Genomic DNA, 25,847 nt, shown 5'->3' on the forward strand with positions numbered 1-25,847 from the left:
TGCCCTTTTTTTCACCTCTTGCACCTTTCTCTTGACCTTTATCAAATGCCTTTCCTAAATCCATTTCTGTTACATACGCCATTTTCTTAAAGCTTTTTATAATATTTAAGTGCAAAAATTTGATCTACACATATGCTTTCCTTACAAAATTCATCTTTTTCATCACCATATTTACTTTTTCAAGTTCATTAATGAATTTGTAATTTTGTAATTAAGTCTTTTTCCTTAACTCTTTTTTCTTGTCATGAATAAATCTGTAGGTGTCACTCCACTTGTAGCTTAGCACCCTTATTTGAATTACAGTCTTTGTTACCTGCAATTAGACCTTTTGAAGCATATCTGTATATCTGTAATAGGGGGACCAAACTGGTGTTGTATAGTCTAGTATAGATCAAATGTTTTTCCATTATTTTTCTGAACATTTTATGCATATGTGTGAAGGCAGTCTGACAATAGCGAGTAATTTACTTTCTTAACGATTCTTTTGGTGTGATGCTCTGGTAGGAGCCTCCCCCAACACTGCACTAGACTTGCCCTCTGCCAGTGGCCTGTTAAGGGTGAGGCAATAAAGGCTGAAAAGCAGCACTGGAGTTCTTTAGTGATGGAGACTGTTGCTGTGGCCATACTTTTAAAGGAGTTCCAGTTGGAACAGCCATAAGAGTTATAGATAGATAGATGTTATGGTGACAGACTGGTTGTTTGTAATGTGTTTGTTTTTGTGTTTGCATATCTGATTTATCTATATACCAGTTTATATATTCTAGGTACCATTATGTTATCCTTTTATCAATTACAGGGTTTTGATAATAAAGAGGGTGGTGGCATTAACCTCATCTCACACCTCATACATGATGTTGTGAACATTCCTGTTTCTGTTCTCATGGGAGCCAACTTAGCTGGAGAAGTTGCTGATGAAAAATTTTGTGAAACTACTATAGGTATGTACTTTCATGGTGTAGTTGATGGGAGTTTTATAAAGAGGGGCAAGTATGCAGTCTTTTGTGGATGAGAGAACTTGGTAAGTGAGTCAGTTGTTGCTTGCTGATGATACAGCGCTGTTGTCTGATTTGAGTGAGAAACTGCAGAAGCTGGTGACTGAGTTTGGTAAGGTGTGTGAAAGAAGAAAGCTGAGAGTAAATGTGAATAAGAGCAAGGTTATTAGGTACAGTTGGGTTGAGGGACAAGTCAATTGGGAGGTAAGTTTGAATGGAGAAAAACTGGAGGAAGTGAAGTGTTTCAGATATCTGGAAGTGGATTTGGCAGCGGATGGAACTATGGAAGCGGAAGTGAATCATAGGGTGGGGGAGGGGGCGAAAGTTCTGGGACCATTGAAAAATGTGTGGGTCAAGAACGTTATCTTGGAAAGCAAAAATGGGTATGTTTGAAGGAATAGTGGTTCCAACAAAGTTATATGGTTGCAAGGCGTGGGCTGTAGAAAGTATGGCAGATTATAAGCTGGTCAAGAAGGGAATGGATGTGGTGAGAAATCTAGATATACAGATGAAGATGTTAGTGAAATGATTGGGGATCAAGTGCAGTGGAAAGATTTTATGAATGGAGACCTTGGTCTCAATTGATGAGCTAGCTTAGTTTGCAGAGGGAAAAGTAAGAAATGCTCTTTTTGGAATGGAAGCTTATATGTGTATTGAACACACTGGTGAAAGGTGATGCTGCAGAGGCTGTGTACATAATCCACTCCATTAAACTGGGAATGGAGTGATAATCATAGATAAATAGAAATTTTTTTGTTTACACATTTTTATTCTTTTGTCCCTAAAATCTCTTAATATGTTAATAGGTTGCCGAGATGTTGAAATTGGACGAATGTACAGAAATCTCATTCAGACTGATTACTTCAGAGTTGTTGTTGTTGATGATGTGGAGGCAGTTGAAGTCTGTGGTGCTCTTAAGGTGAGACAGCATAATTTATGAAGGGATCCAAATTTTTGTCAATCTCTATGTGCTTTTAGAGCTACAGACTGGCACTTAATTTGTTTGTCCCATGGTTGAAACAGCATAATTTATAAAGTGATATAGATTTTGTCAGTCTTTATGTGTTTTCAGAGCTATGGATTGGTATTTGATCTGTTTCCATGCCAGAATTACACACAGTTAACTCTCTTGATTGATTTATCATCATCTCATTATACAGACATTAAACTTGGAGATTAAAATGTGTACATGTTTGTTTCCTCTTTATCTGTTCTTAGGGATTATTTTGGGGGTCGATCAAAAACAAGAGGTAAATCTTCATATTAACCTTTTCAGTAGTCCATTTATATTAGGATGTGTTATATTATAAGTACTCCATGTGTCACATAATTTTGTTTCTACTACAACAGCTGGAAAAAATATCAAGCACATTAGTCACCCATTGATTGTCATAGGAGGTGTACTTACATCAGTTTGGCAGAATGCTTCTTATATGCAACCACTATTGTACAGAACTTTGATACATAGGGCAGTCAGTGAAGAGGAAAGGTTTATTTTTTTTATATAATTACCCTTGGACCTGTTTTTGGGAGAGTCCTGGTGTTATGTAGTACCTTTCTAAAGGCTCCTGCAGCCCAAGGCTGCACTATTTCTGGTTGCAAAGAAATGTAAATTCCTTTGTGTGATAAATTCTTTGAAGAGACAATCCTCCCATTGATATAGCCTTACCAAAGGTGACTTTTCATTCACAGTGTATCCTCTTTTGGATGGAGTGCAGCAACACCTGTGAATAACTTTATAAAGATAACCAAAGATCACTGTGCTGAATAGGTTTTAGCCTTAGCTGTATATTTGAAAACACATCCAAGATTTATTTAGGTCATTTATCACATAGTGCAGTATGTTGATACCATGTTTAGAGATAATTTTCTAAACTAATAAAGAGATAATTTCCAAATATGTTTTTGTTGTTTGTGTTCATATATTTAGATTGAAGGGTTATTCTTATGAATTATGTAGAAATGAAAATATGTATGTAAAAATGGTCAGTTGTGTGGTATTATACCAAATGTGATTGTCACATTTTTCTCCTTCAGAACATTGTTGCAACTGGAGCTGGGTTTGTTGATGGTTTAGGTTATGGTGACAACACCAAGGCAGCAGTTATAAGACTGGGTCTGATGGAAATGATAAAGTTTTGTGAGGTAAGATTTATTTGGATTATTAGTGACAAATAGATAATCTTTATACCTATTCTGCAGGGTAATTTATAGGTGGAACCTGTTTTTGTTTTGATATAGAATTATTAGAATGAGGATAGCCTGAAAAGTTTACTGTGTACTTGTATTTATTGAGTATGGTTTGGTGCATACGCTGAAACAGGGAATGAGTCAGTCATAGGAAGCTGACGAGTAATATGTGAGGCTTACATGTGGACAACAAACATTGGTTTTAACATCTTGTTTATGATAGCAAGGACCTGGGTATTTCTAGATGAGTTTTTTTTTTCCTCACTGCTTTGCAGTGTCAGGAAAGGTCATTGGGTATGAAGAAAGAATTTCAGAGGCAAAAGATTATTGGGCATGAAGAAAGCACTTCAAATGTTTTAAGTAAATCATAATTTCCCTCTAAGGCCCAGTCCTCTGTTCTTAACGCTACCTCGCAAACGCGGGAAATGGCGAATAGTATGAAAAAAAAATGTATATATTGATTTGTAAATAAAAAAAGCCGAGATAGATATTTTTCATACATATTTGCCTTATCCTGCGTTAATGAGGTAGCGTAAAGTAGAGGAGTGAGCCTTAGAGGGTATATCCTCACTTGGCCCAGCTTTTCGTTTCTTCTTGTGGAAAATTATAAGCGGGAGGGGAGGATTTCCAGCCCCCAGCTCCCTCCCCTTTTAGTCACCTTCTATGACACGCAGGGAATATGTGGGAAGTATTCTTTCTCCCCTATCCCCAGGGACAAGTGAGATAGATATTTATTTCTTTATAGCTACCATAGGACCTCTCTAAGAAAGAGTCCTGATGTTACCCTGGATCTCTTTGCAAAAGCTACTGCAGCTCAAGACTGTACTCCCAATGATATAGCCTTGCCAGTGGGGACTTTTCAGTCATAATGTAGCCCTGAGTAAGTGGAGTCTGTTAGCACCTAAAAACAGAAGTTTTCATCACTTTTTTAATCCTAGACCAACAAAAATCCAATTCACATCCTCCTCTCACCTTGAATGGACAGCCTATCCCACTGTGCAAAACTTCATCCATTCTAGACATCATATGTTATTTACACAAAATCCATTATCCACACCAGTAATATAAACACAAAAGCAACAAATCAAAAGCTTAAATGCCCCCAGAACACTAACTGGCACCATATTTGGACAAGAAAAAGAATCCCTCAACATCTTATAGAATAATTCATCTGCTCCACTTGAAATTGTGCCTCGCCTGCCTAGTCTCTCAAAAGCATATATAACAAAGCTACAAACCCCCTCAAATAGTGCATGCAAATCAATCACTGACTTCCTAGCAGCCACAATAGTTCAACACCTTCTCAATGGGACAAAGGACCTCCAAATACAGTCCCACCTCAACATGCTTAGTACTCATTTCTCTGCAACCACTCTATGACTAACAACCAATCACCGGGCAGAAATAAAAAGCTTACCCCTGCCTCACTCTTCTGTAACCGCAACTCACATATACTCCTATGAAATATTACACTTACAAAGTACATCCACATTTTGAGAATCTGACAAGCACTAAAGAACCAACCTTCCTACTCATCAGAACCACACCACCCAGACAGATATGAGTCACACTCACATGAGCTGCTTATGGTCTGGACATCACCTATAACTACAAAACTACAAACACATTTTGACATATCCTAAGACCCTTCATGCTCACACTGCAACTGCCATAAAGAAGATACCAGAAACTTACTGCTCATTTGCCCTGCACTCTCTGCACATTTGATAGATCACCTGAATTCCTGCTCAAGATGCCACTGGAGAGAGGCATACCTATATATAAGAAAGGAGACCGGGAATGGACACTGAACTACAAACTGGTCTCACTAATGAGTATGATGTGTAAGGTTCTGGAAAAGATTATTAGAAAGCAAGTGGATGGCTTTCTGTTGAGGGAAAATTCCCTAAGTGAGAGGCAGCATGGTTTTAGGGAAAGGAGGTCATACAAAATAACCTCTTAGAATTTTATGAGGAAATAAGGTCGATCCTAGACAAAACGGAAGGCTGGGTGAACTGTCTGTATCTGGACTGGCAGAAGGTATTTGATACTGCACGACATAGGAGGCTGATTATGAAGCAGGAATAAAGGGAAAACTCCTTTGTTGGATAGGAGATTATCTCTGGGAGTGAACAAAGGATGCATGTCAGTGGAGCCTTTTCCAAGTGGTTGAGGTGATCAATGGAGTGTCACAGGGTTCAATTTTGGGATCATTACTCTTCTTGATCTACGTTAATGACTTGCCTGAGGGTATGGAATCTAACCTGAATATATTTGCATGTGATGCAAAAGTCATGAAGAAAGTGAAGAGCAAAGAGGATTATACCATCTTATAAGGGGACTTAAATAGAATCCAAAGTTGGTCTGAAAAGTGGCTGATGAAATTCAACACTGGCAAATGTATTGAGGTGGCACAAAGCAAAGAACAGCTATATCATGATCATTACCTAGGAGGAAGCAAGCCTCAAGTTTCTGTGTGTGAGAGGAACCTGTGAGTAGACATCATCCGTAACCTGTCACCAGAGTCTTATATTAGGAGAATAGCAAAAGAGACAAAGTGTCAGCGGATAAATATCAGAATAGCTTTCAAGTATATGGATAAAAAAATATTTACAAACTATTCATATCCTACAGAAGCTAAACCCAGAATATGCTTCTCAGATTTAGTCACTGGACCTAAAGTAGCACAAAGAACTCAGAGAAAAGGTCCAGATGAGGGCAATAAAGATGGAACCATTATTAAGAGAACTAAGCTACAGGGAAAGCCTTGAGGTTATAAATATAACCAACTTGTAGGCGAAAAGACTGAGGGGTGACCTGATCACAACCTTTGATTTTTTAAAAGATCAACAAAGTGGACAGTGTTTTGAAAGGTTTATGGGTAGAAGAACCAAATTACATAATATGAAAGTAAGTAAGAAATTTGTAAATAAGAATGTAAAGAGATACTTTTATGATATAAGAGTTGTGGATGATTGGAACAGATTGACAGAGGACATGGTTAAAGCAGACAGCATACATGAATTCAAACGTTTTATGATAGTAGAGTGTTCATGAGATGGGGCACCATAAGTTTAAAGCTTCCTCCCCTTACGGTATGTATCGGTAATAGGTAACTACAGAGACACACACACGACATCACAGCACTTTATTACTTAGCTTCTTGCATGCTGCAGGAGCCTTATAAAGATAGAGGGGACTCGAGGGGCAGGGAGTAAGTATTAAGTATGTATGTTGTATGTGTATGTTTCTATGATGATATTTGATGTGAACAGCAACCTTCTCTAGATTTTTGTTGAATATGTAACGTCTTATATGGTTTATAGTTCATAGGGGAGAAAGAATACTTCCCATGCATTCCTGTGTCATAGAAGGCGACTAAAGGGGACGGGAGCAGGGGGCTAGAAACTCTCCCCTCCTTGTATTTTAACTTTATAAAAGGGGAAACAGAGGAAGGAGCCACGCGGGGAGTGCTCATCCTCCTCGAAGTCTCAGATTGGGGTGTCTAAATGTGTGTGGATGTAATCTAGATGAGAAAAAAGGAGAGATAGGTAGTATGTTTGAGGAAAGGAACCTGGATGTTTTGGTTCTGAGTGAAACGAAGCTCAAGGGTAAAAGAGAAGAGTCGTTTGGGAAGGTCCTGGGAGTAAAGTCAGGGGTTAGTGAGAGGACAAGAGCAAGGGAAGGAGTAGCACTACTCCTGAAACAGGAGTTATGGGAGTATGTGATATAGTGTAAGGAAGTAAACTCTAGATTGATTTGGGTAAAACTGTAAGTGGATGGAGAGAGATGGGTGATTATTGGTGCATATGCATCTGGGCATGAGAAGAAAGATCATGAGAGGCAAGTGTTTTGGGAGCAGCTGAGTGAGTCTGTTAGTAGTTTTGATGCACGAGACCAGGTTATAGTGATGGGTGATTTGAATGCAAAGGTGAGTAATGTGGCAGTTGAGGGAATAATTGTTGTACATGGAGTGTTCAGTGTCGTGAATGGAAATGGTGAAGAGCTTGTAGATTTATGTGCTGAAAAAGGACTGGTGATTGGGAATACCTGGTTTGAAAAGAGAGATATACATAAGTATATGTATGTAAGTAGGAGAGATGGCCAGAGAGCATTATTGGATTACGTGTTAATTGATAGGTGCGTGAAAGAGAGACTTTTGGATGTTAATGTGCTGAGAGGTGCAACTGGAAGGATGTCTGATCATTATCTTGTGGAGGCGAAGGTGAAGATTTGTAGAGGTTTTCAGAAAAGAAGAGAAAATGTTTGGGTGAAGAGGGTGGTGAGAGTAAGTGAGCTTAGGAAGGGGACTTGTGTGAGCAAGTACCAGGAGAGACTGAGTACAAAATGGAAAAAGGTGAGAACAAAGAACGTAAGGGGAATGGGGGAGGAATGGGATGTATCTAGGGAAGTAGTGATGGCTTGTGCAAAAGATGCATGTGGCATGAGAGGTGTGGGAGGTGGGCAGATTAGAAAGGTTAGTGAGTGGTGGGATGAAGAAGTAAGAATGTTAGTGAAAGAGAAGAGAGAGGCATTTGGACGATTTTTGCAGGGAAATAATGCAAATAACTGGAGATGTATGAAAAAAAAAAAAAAAGAGGCAGGAGATCAAGAGAAAGGTGCAAGAGGTGAAAAAGAGGGCAAATGAGAGTTGGGGTGAGAGAGTATCATTAGATTTTAGGGAGAATAAAAAGATGTTTTGGAAGGAGGTAAATAAAGTGCATAAGACAAGGGAACAAATGGGAACTTCAGTGAAGGGGGCTAATAGGGAGGTGATAACAAGTAGTGGTGATGTGAGAAGGAGATGGAGCGAGTATTTTGAAGGTTTGTTGAATGTGTTTGATGATAGAGTGGCAAATATAGGGTGTTTTGGTCGAGGTGGCATGCAAAGTGAGAGGATTAGGGAGAATGATTTGGTAAACAGAGAAGAGGTAGTAAAAGCTTTGCAGAAGATGAAAGCCAGCAAGGCAGCGGGTTTGGATGGTATTGCAATGGAATTTATTAAAAAAAGGAGGTGACTGTATTGTTGACTGGTTGGTAAGGTTATTTAATGTATTTATGACATGGTGAGGTGCCTGAGGATTGGTGGAATGCTTGCATAGTGCCATTGTACAAAGGCAAATGGGATAAAAGTGAGTGCTCAAATTACAGAGGAATAAGTTTGTTGAGTATTCCTGGGGAATTATATGGGAGGGTATTGATTGAGAAGGTGAAGGCATGTACAGAGCATCAGATTGGGGAAGAGCAGTGTGGTTTCAGAAGTGGTAGAGGATGTGTGGATCAGGCGTTTGCTTTGAAGAATGTATGTGAGAAATACTTAGAAAAGCAAATGGATTTGTATGTAGCGTTTATGGGTCTGGAGAAGGCATATGATAGAGTTAATAGAGATGCTCTGTGGAAGGTATTAAGAATATATGGTGTGGGAGGCAAGTTGTTAGAAGCAGTGAAAAGTTTTTATCGAGGATGTAAGGCATGTGTACATGTAGGAAGAGATGAAAGTGATTTGTTCTCAGTGAACGTTGGTTTACGACAGGGGTGCGTGATGTCCCCATGGTTGTTTAATTTGTTTATAGATGGGGTTGTTAGGGAGGTGGATGCAAGAGTTTTGGAAAGAGGGGCAGGCAAGTATGCAGTCTGTTGTGGATGAGAGAGCTTGGGAAGTAAGTCAGTTGTTGTTCGCTGATGATACAGCGCTGGTGGCTGATTCGGTTGAGAAACTGCAGAAGCTGGTGACTGAGTTTGGTAAAGTGTGTGAAAGAAGAAAGCTGAGAGTAAATGTGAATAAGAGCAAGGTTATTAGGTACAGTAGGGTTGAGGGACTAGTCAGTTGGGGAGTAAGTTTGAACGGAGAAAAACTGGAGGAAGTGAAGTGGTTTAGATATTTGGGAGTGGATTTGGCGGTGGATGGAACCATGGAAGTGGATGTGAATCATGGGGTGGGGGAGGTGTGAAAGTTCTGGGAGCATTGAAAAATGTATTGAAGTCGAGAACATTATCTCTGAAAGCAAAAATGGGTATGTTTGAAGGAATTGAGGTTTCAACAATGTTATATGGTTGTGAGGCGTGGGCTATAGGTAGAGTTGTGCGGAGGAGGGTAGATGTGCTGGAAACGAGATGTTTGAGTACAATATGTGGTGTGAGGTGGTTTGATCGAGTAAGTAATGAAAGGGTAAGAGAGATATGTGGTAATATAAAGAGTATGGTTGAGAGAGCAGAAGTCGATGTTTTGAAATGGTTCGGTCACATGGAGAGAATGAGTGAGGAAAGATTGACAAAGAGGATATATGTGTCAGAGGTGGAGGGAACGAGGAGAAGTGGAAGACCAAATTGGAGGTGGAAAGATGGAGTGAAAAAGATTTTGAGTAATCGGGGCCTGAACATGCAGGAGGGTGAAAGGCGTGCAAGGAATAGAGTGAATTGGAACGATGTGGTATACTGGGGTCGACATGCTGTCAATGGATTGAACCAGGACATGTGAAGCGTCTGGGGTAAACCATGGAAAGTGTTGTGGGGCCTGGATGTGGAAAGGGAGCTATGGTTTCGGTGCATTATACATGACAGCTAGAGACTGAGTGTGAACGAATGTGGCCTTTGTTGTCTTTTCCTAGCGCTACCTCGTATGCGTGCAGGGGGAGGGGGTTGTCACTTCATGTGTGGCGGGGTGGTGACGGGAATGAATAAGGGCAGACAGTATGAATTATGTACATGCGTTTATATGTATATGTCTGTGTGTATATATATGTATACGTTGAGATGTATAGGTATGTATATGTGCATGTGTGGACGTGTATGTATATACATGTGTATGTGGGTGGGTTGGGCCATTCTTTTGTCTGTTTCCTTGCACTACCTTGCTAATGCAGGAGACAGCGACAAAGTATGATAAATAAATAAATAGATAGTTCAGAAACAAAAGTTATAAATTCATAACTAACTTCCATGCTGTTATAGTAAAGTTTTTAGTATTATTTTATGAAATGTATTGAAAAAAAAAATTTAGTGTTTGTTTAGTAAAGTTATTTGATGCTAAATTTGTCATTCTCTTCCAGGTTTTTTATCCTGGTTCAAAACTAGGTACATTCTTTGAGAGTTGTGGAGTTGCTGATCTCATTACTACTTGTTATGGAGGCAGAAACCGAAGAATAGCAGAAGCTTTTGTAAAGACTGGCAAGGTAAATTATCACATGAGCTACTTAACTTTATAGATATGTATACTAACTACTAATATTCCTGCTCCAGGATCTTTGGTGTTCCCACAGCACTTAGCAAGCTGGCTTCCACCAGGTGGGACCACAGTCCAAGAAGTGTGGTGATGATTTGTATATGTCTTTGTGGTGTTAGACAGCAGGACATTGTAAAAGTAAGTGATCAGTTCCTTCAATATGCAATTTGCAACTGGGGCATGAGAGGTCTTGTGATAGTTGCTTCAGTGGTTGTAATTGTAAAGATGGTATCAAGACTGCAGATGAGAAAGTCTTCTTTCTTTCATAATTGTTAGTTGTTTCTTGCATTAGTAAAGTACACTAGGAATATGCAAAGAAATGGCTTCATTCAGTCACATTTACTCTCTAGTTCTCATGTATATTGCATTAAAATCATAGTCCCTTATCCTCAGCCAGGCCCCGCAGACCTTTCTGTGGTTTTCCCAGACCATTTCATATGCCTTGGTTCTGTCCACTGACAGCACATCACCCCTTGTTTTTTCATATTGCTCCAGTTCACCCTGCCCTCCTCTGTTTATGTTTTATGGACATCAACCATATTGTAAAAGTATTGCTTTCCATTTTATATACAAATTTCTTACTTGATTTGAAGTTAAATTCTCATGTTACTCTATCCCTATGTCTCTTAGAAAATTATCCTCTGTCCACCCTGTCAGTCCCTTTTAAAAACTTAGAAGATTGTGATCAGATCACCCCTCAGTCTTCTTTCTTCCAGGGTGGGTAAATTTAAAGCATCTAGCCTTTACTGTAGCTTAGGTCCCTTCATTCTGGTGTAGTAATGTTATTGTGAGATCATCTGCAAATGAGAAGGTTTTCTCAGTTTGGCCAATGGGAGGAGATGGGAGATCATACTGGAAGATATTGAAGAGGATTCAAGAAAGAACCGTTCCTTGGGGAACCCCATTGTAGAGTTTATGGGTTTGAGAGAGTAAGTCTTTGTTAATGAATCTAGGTGGGAGACCAAATTGGAGGTGGAAGGATGGAGTTAAGGGGACTTTCGGCAATCAGGGCCTGAACGTGCAAGAGGTTGGGGGGCATGCAGGGAGTGGAGTGAGTTGAAGCAATGTGGTGTACTGGGGTTGACATGCTGTCAGTGGATTCATCCGGGGCATTTGAAGCATCTGGGGAGAACCATGGAAGGGTCTGTGGGGCTTGGATGTCGAGGGGGAACCGTGGTTTCGGTGCATGGCACGTGACAGCTGGAGACTGAGTGTGAATGGATGTGGGTTTTCTGTCTTTTCTAGGCACTTCCTTGCTGGAGGGGGGGCAATGTTATTTCCTGTGTGGCATGATGGCGATGGGAATGGATGAAAGCAGCAAGTATGAGTGTGTGCATGTGTTTATATGTAAGTGTGTGTGTACTTTAAAATGTATATGTGTGTATTTAGGCATTTATGCATATATATGTGTATATGAGTGGTTCGGCAGTTCTTCATCTGTTGTCTTGCACAACCTTTTTTTTTTCCAAAAGAAGGAACAGAGAAGGGGGCCAGGTGAGGATATTCCCTCAAAGGCCCAGTCCTTTGTTCTTAACGCTACCTCGCTGAGGCGGGAAATGGCGTATAGTATGAAAGAAAGAAAAAAAGATATATATACACATATATATATATATATATATATATATATATATTTTTTTTTTTTTTTTTTTTTTTTTTTTTTTTTTTTTTTTTATACTTTGTCGCTGTCTCCCGCGTTTGCGAGGTAGCGCAAGGAAACAGACGAAAGAAATGGCCCAACCCCCCCCCCCCCCATACACATGTACATACACACGTCCACACACGCAAATATACATACCTACACAGCTTTCCATGGTTTACCCCAGACGCTTCACATGCCTTGATTCACTCCACTGACAGCACGTCAACCCCTGTATACCACATCACTCCAATTCACTCTATTCCTTGCCCTCCTTTCACCCTCCTGCATGTTCAGGCCCCGATCACACAAAATCTTTTTCACTCCATCTTTCCACCTCCAATTTGGTCTCCCTCTTCTCCTCGTTCCCTCCACCTCCGACACATATATCCTCTTGGTCAATCTTTCCTCACTCATTCTCTCCATGTGCCCAAACCATTTCAAAACACCCTCTTCTGCTCTCTCAACCACGCTCTTTTTATTTCCACACATCTCTCTCACCCTTACGTTACTTACTCGATCAAACCACCTCACACCACACATTGTCCTCAAACATCTCATTTCCAGCACATCCATCCTCCTGCGCACAACTCTATCCATAGCCCACGCCTCGCAACCATACAACATTGTTGGAACCACTATTCCTTCAAACATACCCATTTTTGCTTTCCGAGATAATGTTCTCGACTTCCACACATTTTTCAAGGCTCCCAAAATTTTCGCCCCCTCCCCCACCCTATGATCCACTTCCGCTTCCATGGTTCCATCCGCTGACAGATCCACTCCCAGATATCTAAAACACTTCACTTCCTCCAGTTTTTCTCCATTCAAACTCACCTCCCAATTGACTTGACCCTCAACCCTACTGTACCTAATAACCTTGCTCTTATTCACATTTACTCTTAACTTTCTTCTTCCACACACTTTACCAAACTCAGTCACCAGCTTCTGCAGTTTCTCACATGAATCAGCCACCAGCGCTGTATCATCAGCGAACAACAACTGACTCACTTCCCAAGCTCTCTCATCCCCAACAGATTTCATACTTGCCCCTCTTTCCAGGACTCTTGCATTTACCTCCCTAACAACCCCATCCATAAACAAATTAAACAACCATGGAGACATCACACACCCCTGCCGCAAACCTACATTCACTGAGAACCAATCACTTTCCTCTCTTCCTACACGTACACATGCCTTACATCCTCGATAAAAACTTTTCACTGCTTCTAACAACTTGCCTCCCACACCATATATTCTTAATACCTTCCACAGAGCATCTCTATCAACTCTATCATATGCCTTCTCCAGATCCATAAATGCTACATACAAATCCATTTGCTTTTCTAAGTATTTCTCACATACATTCTTCAAAGCAAACACCTGATCCACACATCCTCTACCACTTCTGAAATATATATATATATATATATATATATATATATTCCTATGATGGGAATGAATAAAGGCAGACAGTATGAATTTTTTTTTTTTTTTTGCCGCTGTCTCCCGCGTTTGCGAGGTAGCGCAAGGAAACAGACGAAAGAAATGGCCCAACCCACCGCCATACACATGTATATACATACGTCCACACACGCAAATATACATACCTACACAGCTTTCCATGGTTTACCCCAGACACTTCACATGCCCTGATTCAATCCACTAACAGCACTTCAACCCCGGTATACCACATCGATCCAATTCACTCTATTCCTTGCCCTCCTTTCACCCTCCTGCATGTTCAGGCCCCGATCACACAAAATCTTTTTCACTCCATCTTTCCACCTCCAATTTGGTCTCCCACTTCTCCTCGTTCCCTCCACCTCCGACACATATATCCTCTTGGTCAATCTTTCCTCACTCATTCTCTCCATGTGCCCAAACCATTTCAAAACACCCTCTTCTGCTCTCTCAACCACGCTCTTTTTATTTCCACACATCTCTCTTACCCTTACATTACTTACTCGATCAAACCACCTCACACCACACATTGTCCTCAAACATCTCATTTCCAGCACATCCATCCTCCTGCGCACAACTCTATCCATAGCCCACGCCTCACAACCATACAACATTGTTGGAACCACTATTCCTTCAAACATACCCATTTTTGCTTTCCGAGATAATGTTCTCGACTTCCACACATTCTTCAAGGCTCCCAGGATTTTCGCCCCCTCCCCCACCCTATGATCCACTTCCGCTTCCATGGTTCCATCCACTGCCAGATCCACTCCCAGATATCTAAAACACTTTACTTCCTCCAGTTTTTCTCCATTCAAACTTACCTCCCAATTGACTTGACCCTCAACCCTACTGTACCTAATTACCTTGCTCTTATTCACATTTACTCTTAACTTTCTTCTTTCACACACTTTACCAAACTCAGTCACCAGCTTCTGCAGTTTCTCACATGAATCAGCCACCAGCGCTGTATTATCAGCGAACAACAACTGACTCACTTCCCAAGCTCTCTCATCCCCAACAGACTTCATACTTGCCCCTCTTTCCTAAACTCTTGCATTCACCTCCCTAACAACCCCATCCATAAACAAATTAAACAACCATGGGGACATCACACACCCCTGCCGCAAACCTACATTCACTGAGAAACAATCACTTTCCTCTCTTCCTACACGTACACATGCCTTACATCCTCGATAAAAACTTTTCACTGCTTCTAACAACTTGCCTCCCACACCATATATTCTTAATAGCTTCCACAGAGCATCTCTATCAACTCTATCATATGCCTTCTCCAGATCCATAAATGCTACATACAAATCCATTTGCTTTTCTAAGTATTTCTCACATACATTCTGATGGCTGATTCATGTGAGAAACTGCAGAAGCTGGTGACTGAGTTTGGTAAAGTGTGTGAAAGAAGAAAGTTAAGAGTAAATGTGAATAAGAGCATGGTTATTAGGTACAGTAGGGTTGAGGGTCAAGTCAATTGGGAGGTGAGTTTGAATGGAGAAAAACTGGAGGAAGTGAAGTGTTTTAGATATCTGGGAGTGGATCTGGTAGCGGATGGAACCATGGAAGCGGAAGTGGATCATAGGGTGGGGGAGGGGGCGAAAATTCTGGGAGCCTTGAAGAATGTGTGGAAGTCGAGAACATTATCTCGGAGAGCAAAAATGGGTATGTTTGAAGGAATAGTGGTTCCAACAATGTTGTATGGTTGCGAGACATGGGCTATGGATAGAGTTGTGCGCAGGAGGATGGATGTGCTGGAAATGAGATGTTTGAGGACAATATGTGGTGTGAGGTGGTTTGATCGAGTAAGTAACGTAAGGGTGAGAGAGATGTGTGGAAATAAAAAGAGCGTGGTTGAGAGAGCAGAAGAGGGTGTTTTGAAATGGTTCAGGCACATGGAGAGAATGAGTGAGGAAAGATTGACCAAGAGAATATATGTGTCGGAGGTGGAGGGAACGAGGAGAAGAGGGAGACCAAATTGGAGGTGGAAAGATGGAGTGAAAAAGATTTTGTGTGTGATATATATATATATATATATATATATATATATATTATATTTTATTTTATTTTATTTTTTTTAATTTTTTTTTTTTATACCTCGTCGCTGTCTCCCGCGTTTGCGAGGTAGCGCAAGGAAACAGACGAAAGAAATGGCCCAACCCCCCCCATACACATGTACATACACACGTCCACACACGCAAATATACATACCTACACAGCTTTCCATGGTTTACCCCGGACGCTTCACATGCCTTGATTCAATCCACTGACAGCACGTCAACCCCTGTATACCACATCGCTCCAATTCACTCTATTCCTTGCCCTCCTTTCACCCTCCTGCATGTTCAGGCCCCGATCACACAAAATCCTTTTCACTCCATCTTTCCACCTCCAATTTGGTCTCCCTCCTCTCCTCGTTCCCTCCACCTCCGACACATATATCCTCTTGGTCAATCTTTCCTCACTCATTCTCTCCATGTGCCCAAACCATTTCAAAACACCCTCTTCTGCTCTCTCAACCACGCTCTTTTTATTTCCACACATCTCTCTTACCCTTACGTTACTTACTCGATCAAACCACCTCACACCACACATTGTCCTCAAACATCTCATTTCCAGCACATCCATCCTCCTGCGCACAACTCTATCCATAGCCCACGCCTCGCAACCACACAACATTGTTGGAACCACTATTCCTTCAAACATACCCATTTTATTATTTTATTATTATTATTTTATTTTTTCTTTTATTTTTTTTTTTTTTTTTTAATTTTCCAAAAGATGGAACAGAGAAGGGGGCCAGGTGAGGATTTTCCCTCTAAGGCCCAGTCCTCTGTTCTTAACGCTACCTCGCAAATGCGGGAAATGGCAAATCGTATGAGAAAAAAAAAATATATATATATATATATATATTTTTTTTTTTTTTTTTTTTTTTTTTTTTTTATACTTTGTCGCTGTCTCCCGCGTTTGCGAGGTAGCGCGAGGAAACAGACGAAAGAAATGGCCCAACCCCCATACACACGTACATACACACGTCCACACACGCAAATATACATACCTACACAGCTTTCCATGGTTTACCCCAGACGCTTCACATGCCTTGATTCATCCACTGACAGCACGTCAACCCCTGTATACCACATCGCTCCAATTCACTCTATTCCTTGCCCTCCTTTCACCCTCCTGCATGTTCAGGCCCCGATCACACAAAATCTTTTTCACTCCATCTTTCCACCTCCAATTTGGTCTCCCTCTTCTCCTCGTTCCCTCCACCTCCGACACATATATCCTCTTGGTCAATCTTTCCTCACTCATTCTCTCCATGTGCCCAAACCATTTCAAAACACCCTCTTCTGCTCTCTCAACCACGCTCTTTTTATTTCCACACATCTCTCTTACCCTTACGTTACTTACTCGATCAAACCACCTCACACCACACATTGTCCTCAAACATCTCATTTCCAGCACATCCATCCTCCTGCGCACAACTCTATCCATAGCCCACGCCTCGCAACCATACAACATTGTTGGAACCACTATTCCTTCAAACATACCCATTTTTGCTTTCCGAGATAATGTTCTCGACTTCCACACATTTTTCAAGGCTCCCAAAATTTTCGCCCCCTCCCCCACCCTATGATCCACTTCCGCTTCCATGGTTCCATCCGCTGCCAGATCCACTCCCAGATATCTAAAACACTTCACTTCCTCCAGTTTTTCTCCATTCAAACTCACCTCCCAATTGACTTGACCCTCAACCCTACTGTACCTAATAACCTTGCTCTTATTCACATTTACTCTTAACTTTCTTCTTCCACACACTTTACCAAACTCAGTCACCAGGAGCAACAGATAGAAGTAGGTAGGAGCATACAGGCAGGAGCATTTGGTAGAAACATTAGGTAGAGGTAGGGGGTGGGAACATTAGGCAGGAGCATTTGAAAGCAGTAGTCAGTATGAACATTAGGTAGGAACCTCTGCAAACACTGCATTAGTTGTCCTCTACCAGTGGCCTATTGAGGGTGAGGCACTAAAGGTTAAGAAGCAGTACTGGAGTTCACTGGTTACGGAGACTCTTTTGCTGTGGCCACTCCCTTGAGGGAGCTCTGATTGGGAACAGACATCAGTGATATAAACATATAAATAGATACTTTTGGAAAAGACTGTTTTACAAATTGATAAGTTTATGTATATTTTGATAATGTTGCCCCTAAAAGTTTCTCAGTATGACTGATTTTGTGTGCATTTTTTTTTTTTTTGCACTTGAGTAAATATTTTTTTGTCTCATCTTGCTCATCACAGAGATGTGCACACCATTATAAGAAAAGAGATTCTCGCAATTACTGATGTCAATTAGATCTTGGCAAAATGCCTCATGTTCTAAGATCAGAAATTCTATAAGTATAAAACATGAACCTTACAGTCTATCACTCAATTTAACATTGTTTAGAATGAGCACTTCATGTAATGTATGTGAATTCAATTCTTGGTACTGCAAGTATTTTGCGACTTACAGTTTTTACAGAAAGTTTTGATGCAAAATATTTCAAGACATAGTTACTTTGCGGATAGGGGATAGGGGAGAAAGAATACTTCCCACGTATTCCCTGCGTGTCGTAGAAGGCGACTAAAAGGGGGGGGAGCAGGTGGCTGGAAATCCACCCCTCTCGCTTTTTTTAATTTTCCAAAGGAAGGAACAGAGAAGGGGGCTGGATGAGGATGTTTCCTCAGAGGCCCAGTCCTCTGTTCTTAACGCTACCTCGCTGACGCGGGAAATGGCGAATAGTATGAAAGAAAGAATATCTATCTATATATATGGAAAGATTGACCAAGAGGATATATGTGTCAGAGGTGGAGGGAACAAGGAGAAGAGGGAGACCAAATTGGAGGTGGAAAGATGGAGTGAAAAAGATTTTGTGTGATCGGGGCCTGAACATGCAGGAGGGTGAAAGGAGGGCAAGGAATAGAGTGAATTGGAGCGATGTGGTATACCGGGGTTGACGTGCTGTCAGTGGATTGAATTGGGGCATGTGAAGCGTCTGGGGTAAACCATGGAAAGCTGTGTAGGTATGTATATTTGCGTGTGTGGACATATGTATATACATGTGTATGGGGGTGGGTTGGGCCATTTCTTTCGTCTGTTTCCTTGCGCTACCTCGCAAACGCGGGAGACAGCGGCAAAAAAAAAAAAAAAAAATATATATATATATATATATATATATATATATGTATATATATATAAGTACATATATATATATATATTATCCCTGGGGATAGGGGAGAAAGAATACTTCCCACGTATTCCCTGTGTGTCGTAGAAGGCGACTAAAAGGGGAGGGAGCGGGGGGCTGGAAATCCTCCCCTCTCGTTTTTTTTTAATCTTCTAAAAGAAGGAACAGAGAATTGGGCCAGGTGAGGGTATTCCCTCAAAGGCCCAGTCCTCTGTTCTTAACGCTACCTCGCTAATGCGGGAAATGGCGAATAGTTTGAAAGAAAAAAGAAAGAAAATATACACACGCACATATACACACACACACACACACACACATACATATATATATACTTATGAAAAAAGTAAGAAATAATTTAGAATAAATATATATATATATGTTTTATTTATTTATTTATTTTGCTTTGTCGCTGTCTCCCACGTTTGCGAGGTAGCGCAAGGAAACAAACGAAAGAAATGGCCCAACCCACCCCCATACACATGTATATACATACACGTCCACACACGCAAATATACATACCTATACATCTCAATGTACACGTATATATACACACACAGACACATACATATATACCCATGCACACAATTCACACTGTCTGCCTTTATTCATTCCCATCGCCACCTCGCCACACATGGAATACCATTCCCCACCCCCCTCATGTGTGCGAGGTAGCACTAGGAAAAGACAACAAAGGCCCCATTCGTTCACACTCAGTCTCTAGCTGTCATGCAATAATGCCCGAAACCACAGCTCCCTTTCCACATCCAGGCCCCACACAACTTTCCATGGTTTACCCCAGACGCTTCACATGCTCTGATTCAATCCACTGACAGCACGTCAACCCCAGTATACCACATCGATCCAATTCACTCTATTCCTTGCCCGCCTTTCACCCTCCTGCATGTTTAGGCCCCGATCACTCAAAATCTTTTTCACTCCATCTTTCCACCTCCAATTTGGTTTCCCACTTCTACTCGTTCCCTCCACCTCCGACACATATATCCTCTTGGTCAATCTTTCCTCACTCATTCTCTCCATGTGCCCAAACCATTTCAAAACACCCTCTTCTCCTCTCTCAACCACGCACTTTTTATTTCCACACGTCTCTCTTACCCTTACATTACTTACTCGATCAAACCACCTCACACCACACATTGTCCTCAAACATCTCATTTCCAGCACATCCACCCTCCTGCGCACAACTCTATCCATAGCCCACGCCTCGCAAACATACAACATTGTTGGAACCACTATTCCTTCAAACATACCCATTTTTGCTTTCCGAGATAATGTTCTCGACTTCCACACATTCTTCAAGGCTCTCAGGATTTTCGCCCCCTCCCCCACCCTATGATTCACTTCCGCTTCCATGGTTCCATCTGCTGCCAGATCCACTCCCAGATATCTAAAACACTTTACTTCCTCCAGTTTTTCTCCATTCAAACTTACCTCCCAATTGACTTGACCCTCAACCCTACTGTACCTAATAACCTTGCTCTTATTCACATTTACTCTTAACTTTCTTCTTTCACACACTTTACCAAACTCAGTCACCAGCTTCTGCAGTTTCTCACATGAATCAGCCACCAGCGCTGTATCATCAGTGAACAACAACTGACTCACTTCCCAAGCTCTCTCATCCCCAACAGACTGCATACTTGCCCCTCTTTCCAAAACCCTTGCATTCACCTCACTAACAACCCCATCCATAAACAAATTAAACAACCATGGAGACATCACACACCCCTGCCGCAAACCTACATTCACTGAGAACCAATCACTTTCCTCTCTTCCTACACGTACACATGCCTTACATCCTCGATAAAAACTTTTCACTGCTTCTAACAACTTGCCTCCCACACCATATATTCTTAATACCTTCCACAGAGCATCTCTATCAACTCTATCATATGCCTTCTCCAGATCCATAAATGCTACATACAAATCCATTTGCTTTTCTAAGTATTTCTCACATACATTCTTCAAAGCAAACACCTGATCCACACATCCTCTACCACTTCTGAAACCACACTGCTCTTCCCCAATCTGATGCTCTGTACATGCCTTCACCCTCTCAATCAATACCCTCCCATATAATTTACCAGGAATACTCAACAAACTTATACCTCTGTAATTTGAGCACTCACTCTTATCCCCTTTGCCTTTGTACAATGGCACTATGCACGCATTCCGCCAATCCTCAGGCACCTCACCATGAGTCATACATACATTAAATAACCTTACCAACCAGTCAACAATACAGTCACCCCCTTTTTTAATAAATTCCACTGCAATACCATCCAAACCTGCTGCCTTGCCGGCTTTCATCTTCCGCAAAGCTTTACTACCTCTTCTCTGTTTACCAAATCATTTCCCCTAACCCTCATCACTTTGCACACCACCTCGACCAAAACACCCTATATCTGCCACTCTATCATCAAACACATTCAACAAACCTTCAAAATACTCACTCCATCTCCATTCTCACATCACCACTACTTGTTATCACCTCCCCATTTGCGCCCTTCACTGAAGTTCCCATTTGCTCCTTGTCTTACGCACTTTATTTACCTCCTTCCAGAACATCTTTTTATTCTCCCTAAAATTTAATGATACTCTCTCACCCCCAACTCTCATTTGCCCTCTTTTTCACCTCTTGCACCTTTCTCTTGACCTCCTGTCTCTTTCTTTATACATCTCCCACTCAATTGCATTTTTTCCCTGCAAAAATCGTCCAAATGCCTCTCTCTCTCTTTCACTAATATCTTACTTCTTCATCCCACCACTCACTACCCTTTCTAATCAACCCACCTCCCACTCTTCTCATGCCACAAGCATCTTTTGTGCAATCCATCACTGATTCCCTAAATACATCCCATTCCTCCCCCACATCCCCTTACTTCTCCTGGTACTTCCTCACACAAGTCTCCTTCCCAAGCTCACTTACTCTCACCACCCTCTTCACCCCAACATTCACTCTTCTTTTCTGAAAACCCATACAAATCTTCACCTTAGCCTCCACAAGATAATGATCAGACATCCCTCCAGTTGCACCTCTCAGCACATTAACATCCAAAAGTCTCTCTTTCGCGCGCCTGTCAATTAACACGTAATCCAATAACGCTCTCTGGCCATCTCTCCTACTTACATAAGTATACTTATGTATATCTCGCTTTTTAAACCAGGTATTCCCAATCACCAGTCCTTTTTCAGCACATAAATCTACAAGCTCTTCACCATTTCCATTTACAACACTGAACACCCCATGTATACCAATTATTCCCTCAACTGCCACATTACTCACCTTTGCATTCAAATCACCCATCACTATAACCCGGTCTCGTGCATCAAAACCACTAACACACTCATTCCAGCTGCTCCCAAAACACTTGCCTCTCATGATCTTCTTCTCATGCCCAGTGCATATGCACCAATAATCACCCATCTCTCTCCATCAACTTTCAGTTTTACCCATATTAATCGAGAATTTACTTTCTTACATTCTATCACATACTCCCACAACTCCTGTTTCAGGAGTATCTGCTACTCCTTCCCTTGCTCTTGTCCTCTCACTAACCCCTGACTTTACTCCCAAGACATTCCCAAACCACTCTTCCCCTTTACCCTTGAGCTTCGTTTCACTCAGAGCCAAAACATCCAGGTTCCTTTCCTCAAACATACTACCTACTCTCCTTTTTTCACATCTTGGTTACATCCACACACATTTAGCACCCCATCCCGAGCCTTCGAGGAGGGATGAGCACTCCCCCTGGACTCCTTCTCTTTTCCCATTTTAGAAAGTTAAAATACAAGAGGGAGGACTGATTTGGGTGAGAAACTGCAGAAGCTGGTGACTGAGTTTGGTAATGTGTGTGAAAGAAGAAAGCTGAGAGTAAATGTGAATAAGAGCAAGGTTATTAGGTAAAGTAGGGTTGAGGGACAAGTCAATTGGGAGGTAAGTTTGAATGGACAAAACCTGGAGGAAGTGAAGTGTTTTAGATATCTGGGAGTGGATTTGGCGGTGGATGGAACCATGGAAGCTGAAGTGAATCAAAGGGTGGGGGAGGGGGCGAAAGTTCTGGGAGCATTGAAAAATGTGTGGAAGTCAAGAACATTATCTCCGAAAGCAAAAATGGGTATGTTTGAGGGAATATTGGTTCCAACAATGTTATATGGTTGTGAGGCATGGGCTATAGATAGAGTTGTGCAGAGGAGGGTGGATGTGCTGGAAACGAGATGTTTGAGGACAGTATGTGGTGTGAGGTGGTTTGATTGAGTAAGTAATGAAAGGGTAAGAGAGATGTGTGGTAATAAAAAGAGTGTGGTTGAGAGAGCAGTAGAGGGTGTTTTGAAATGGTTTGGTCACATGGAGAGAATGAGTGAGGAAAGATCGACCAAGAGGATATATGTGTCAGAGGTGGAGGGAACGAGGAGAAGTGGGAGACCAAATTGGAGGTGGAAAGATGGAGTGAAAAAGATTTTGAGTGATCGGGGCCTAAACATGCACGAGGGTGAAAGGCATGCAAGGAATGGAGTGAATTGGAACGATGTAGTGTACCAGGGTCGATGTGCTGTCAGTGGATTGATCCAGGGCATATGAAGTGTCTGGGGTAAACCATGGAAAGTTGTGTGGGGCCTGGATGTGGAAAGGGAGCTGTGGTTTTGGTGCATTATTACATGACAGGTAGAGACTGAGTTTAAACGAATGTGGCCTTTGTTGTCTTTTCCTAGCGCTACCTCGCACATATGAGGGGGGAGGGGGTTGTTATTTCATATGTGGCAGTGGCGATGGGAATGAATAAAGGCTGACTGTATGTACATATGTATATATGTATATGTCTGTGTGTGTGTATATATATATATATATTTTTATTATTATTTTGCTTTGTCGCTGTCTCCCGCGTTTGTGAGGTAGTGCAAGGAAACAGACGAAAGAAATGGCCCAACCCACCCCCATACACATGTATATACATACACGTCCACAAACGCAAATATACATACCCATACACCTCAATTTACACACATATATACACACACAGACACATACACATACACACATGCACACAATTCACACTGCCCGCCCTTATTCATTGCGATCGCCACCTCGCCACACACGGAAATAACATCCCTCTCCTCCCTCATGTGTGCGAGGCAGTGCTAGGAAAAGAAAACAAAGGCCCCATTCATTCACACTCAGTCTCCAGCTGTCATGCAATAATGCCCGAAACCACAGCTCCCTTTCCACATCCAGGCCCCACAGAAGTTTCCATGGTTTACCCCAGACGCTTCACATGCCCTGATTCAATCCATTGACAGCATGTCGACCCCGGTATACCACATTGATCCAATTCACTCTATTCCTTGTCCGCCTTTCACCCTCCTGCATCTTCAGGCCCTGATCACACAAAATCTTTTTCACTCCATCTTTCCACCTCCAATTTGGTCTCCCACTTCTCCTCATTCCCTCCACCTCCGACACATATATCCTCTTGGTCAATCTTTTCTCACTCATTCTCTCCATGTGACCGAACCATTTCAAAACACCCTCTTCTGCTCTCTCAACCACGCTCTTTTTATTTACACACATCTCTCTTACCCTTACATTACTTACTCAATCAAACCACTGCACACCACTTATTGTCCTCAAACATCTCACTTCCAGCACATCAACCCTCCTACACACAACTCTATCCATGGCCCAAGCCTCGCAACCATACAACATTGTTGAAACCACTATTCCTTCAAACATACCCATTTTTGCTTTCCGATATATATATATATATATATATATATATATATATATATATATATATATATATATATATATATATATATATGTACATATATATATTTCTTTTTATTAATTTTTATTTATTAAAAAAGGGGGTGACTGTATTATTGACTGGTTGGTAAGGTTATTTAATGTATGTATGACTCATGGTGAGGTGCCTGAGGATTGGCGGAATGCGTGCACATGCCATTGTAAAAAAGGCAAAGGGGATAAGAGTGAGTGCTCAAATTACAGAGGTATAAGTTTGTTGATATTCCTGGTCAATTATATGGAAGGGTATTGATTGAGAGGGTGAAGGCATGTACAGAGCATCAGATTGGGGAAGAGCAGTTTTGGTTTCAGAAGTGGTAGAGGATGTGTGGATCAGGTGTTTGCTTTGAAGAATGTATGTGAGAAATACTTAGAAAAGCAAATGGATTTGTATGTAGCATTTATGGATCTGGAGAAGGCATATGATAGAGTTGATAGAGATGCTCTGTGGAAGGTATTAAGAATATATGGTGTGGGAGGCAAGTTGTTAGAAGCAGTGAAAAGTTTTTATCGAGGATGTAAGGCATGTGTACGTGTAGGAAGAGAGGAAAGTGATTGGTTCTCAGTGAATGTAGGTTTGAGGCAGGGGTGTGTGATGTCTCCATGGTTGTTTAATTTTGTTTATGGATGGGGTTGTTAGGGAGGTGAATGCAAGAGTTTTGGAAAGAGGGGCAAGTATGAAGTCTGTTGGGGATGAGAGAGCTTGGGAAGTGAGTCAGTTGTTGTTCGCTGATGATACAGCGCTGGTGGCTGATTCATGTGAGAAACTGCAGAAGCTGGTGACTGAGTTTGGTAAAGTGTGTGAAAGAAGAAAGTTAAGAGTAAATGTGAATAAGAGCAAGGTAATTAGGTACAGTAGGGTTGAGGGTCAAGTCAATTGGGAGTAAGTTTGAATGGAGAAAAACTGGAGGAAGTAAAGTGTTTTAGATATCTGGGAGTGGGTCTGGCAGCGGATGGAACCATGGAAGCGGAAGTGGATCATAGGGGGGAGGAGGGGGCGAAAATCCTGGGAGCCTTGAAGAATGTGTGGAAGTCGGGAACATTATCTCGGAAAGCAAAAATGGGTATGTTTGAAGGAATAGTGGTTCCAACAATGTTGTATGGTTGCGAGGCGTGGGCTATGGATAGAGTTGTGCGTAGGAGGATGGATGTGCTGGAAATGAGATGTTTGAGGACAATGTGTGGTGTGAGGTGGTTTGATCGAGTAAGTAACGTAAGGGTAAGAGAGATGTGTGGAAATAAAAAGAGCGTGGTTGAGAGAGGAGAAGAGGGTGTTTTG

At 41.5% G+C, this 25,847-nt stretch overlaps 1 protein-coding gene across 1 annotated transcript in view; it reads left to right on the forward strand.

The window, feature by feature from the left end:
• The window catches only part of Gpdh1 (Glycerol-3-phosphate dehydrogenase 1), a 74,135-nt gene that overhangs the window by 30,288 nt on the left and 18,000 nt on the right, over positions 1-25,847 (forward strand). The window contains exons 4-7 of the mRNA XM_071692196.1: positions 797-938; positions 1,799-1,911; positions 3,030-3,137; positions 10,232-10,354. Of these exons, the coding sequence (XP_071548297.1) occupies positions 797-938; positions 1,799-1,911; positions 3,030-3,137; positions 10,232-10,354 (486 nt within the window). The remainder of the gene's footprint in view (positions 1-796; positions 939-1,798; positions 1,912-3,029; positions 3,138-10,231; positions 10,355-25,847) is intronic.

The sequence above is a fragment of the Panulirus ornatus genome, chromosome 52 (assembly GCF_036320965.1).
Source record: "Panulirus ornatus isolate Po-2019 chromosome 52, ASM3632096v1, whole genome shotgun sequence".
NCBI classification, from domain to species: Eukaryota; Metazoa; Arthropoda; class Malacostraca; order Decapoda; family Palinuridae; genus Panulirus; species Panulirus ornatus.